At 62.0% G+C, this 1103-nt stretch overlaps 1 protein-coding gene across 1 annotated transcript in view; it reads left to right on the top strand.

Annotated features, from left to right (window-relative positions):
• Positions 1 to 1096, top strand: part of LOC104506012 (endothelin-converting enzyme 2-like) — a gene marked incomplete at its 3' end in the record, with an annotated part of 3103 nt that extends 2007 nt beyond the window's left edge. Inside the window, 4 exon segments of the mRNA XM_010146807.1 lie at positions 143 to 350; positions 549 to 647; positions 739 to 816; positions 1016 to 1096. Coding sequence (XP_010145109.1) covers positions 143 to 350; positions 549 to 647; positions 739 to 816; positions 1016 to 1096 — 466 coding nt within the window.
• Positions 1097 to 1103: the final 7 nt, after the last annotated feature.

Genomic DNA, 1103 nt, shown 5'->3' with positions numbered 1-1103 from the left:
GGGACCAGCCCCTTCTGCCCCCGACCTGGAAGCAGCCAGGACCACCTCTGCCCTTGGGGATGCCCTTGGGATGCTGAGCTCCAGATGCTGCAGACGGAACCCAGGGATCATCTTTTGGGTTGGGGATTTAGCTGCTGATCAGCTTCCCCCCTGGGGAAGGGGCAGAGCTGGGCTGGGGGAAGGGGAAGGAGCAGGGGAGTGGGCTGGGGGTCTCACAGACCCCTGTGTCACTCCCACAGTCCTGCACGCCGCGCTGGCAAACCTGCATCTCCAACACAGACGACACGCTGGGCTTCGCCCTGGGGTCCCTCTTCGTCAAAGCCACCTTTGACCGTGACAGCAAAGCCATTGTGAGGACACTTCTGCCCCATCCCCTTCCCCATCACTGTCATGGGATCCCACCCTCCATTTCCCCAACAAACCCCAGGGATAGAAGACGGGAGCAGGGAAATAGGACCCCCAATCCCGGGGGGGTCGCATCCTGCTCACCCCATCCCTGTCTGAGGGGCTGCGTGGGGCAGGGGGGCTTCATCCCTTCCCCTCCCCAGGCTGAGGAGATGATCAGTGAGATCCGGGCGGCTTTCGAGGTGTCCCTGGACCAGCTGGACTGGATGGATGAGAAGACCAGGCAGGCTGCAAAGGAGAAGGTGACTCCAGGGAGGGCAGAGGGTGGGAGACCTCCCCCCATCCTGGCAAGCCCCCCAGTCCGTCTCACTGCCGGGGCCTCTCCCCACACAGGCGGACGCCATCTACGATATGATTGGCTTCCCCGACTTCATCCTGGACAACAAGGAGCTGGATGATGTCTATGATGGGGTAGGGGGGCACCCGTTTTGTGGGAAAGGGGTCTGCTCCCTGCTCACACCAAGCCCTGGGGGGCCCCGTGGTGGGACGATGTCCCTGTTCAGGGGACCCATTTGGCGTCATGCAGAGCGCCCCAGTACTGAGCACATCCTTTCCAAGGTGGGGGGAACACCCCCTTGGACCCCTCCTCATCCCTCCTCTTTCTCACCAGTACGAGGTCTCGGAGGACTCCTTCTTCCAGAACATGCTCAACTTCTACAACTTCTCCGCCAAAGTGATGGCCGACCAGCTCCGGAAGC

Source organism: Eurypyga helias, unplaced genomic scaffold (genome assembly GCF_000690775.1).
Source record: "Eurypyga helias isolate BGI_N326 unplaced genomic scaffold, ASM69077v1 scaffold21412, whole genome shotgun sequence".
NCBI lineage: Eukaryota > Metazoa > Chordata > Aves > Eurypygiformes > Eurypygidae > Eurypyga > Eurypyga helias.
This window is presented reverse-complemented; position numbering and strand designations above follow the sequence as displayed.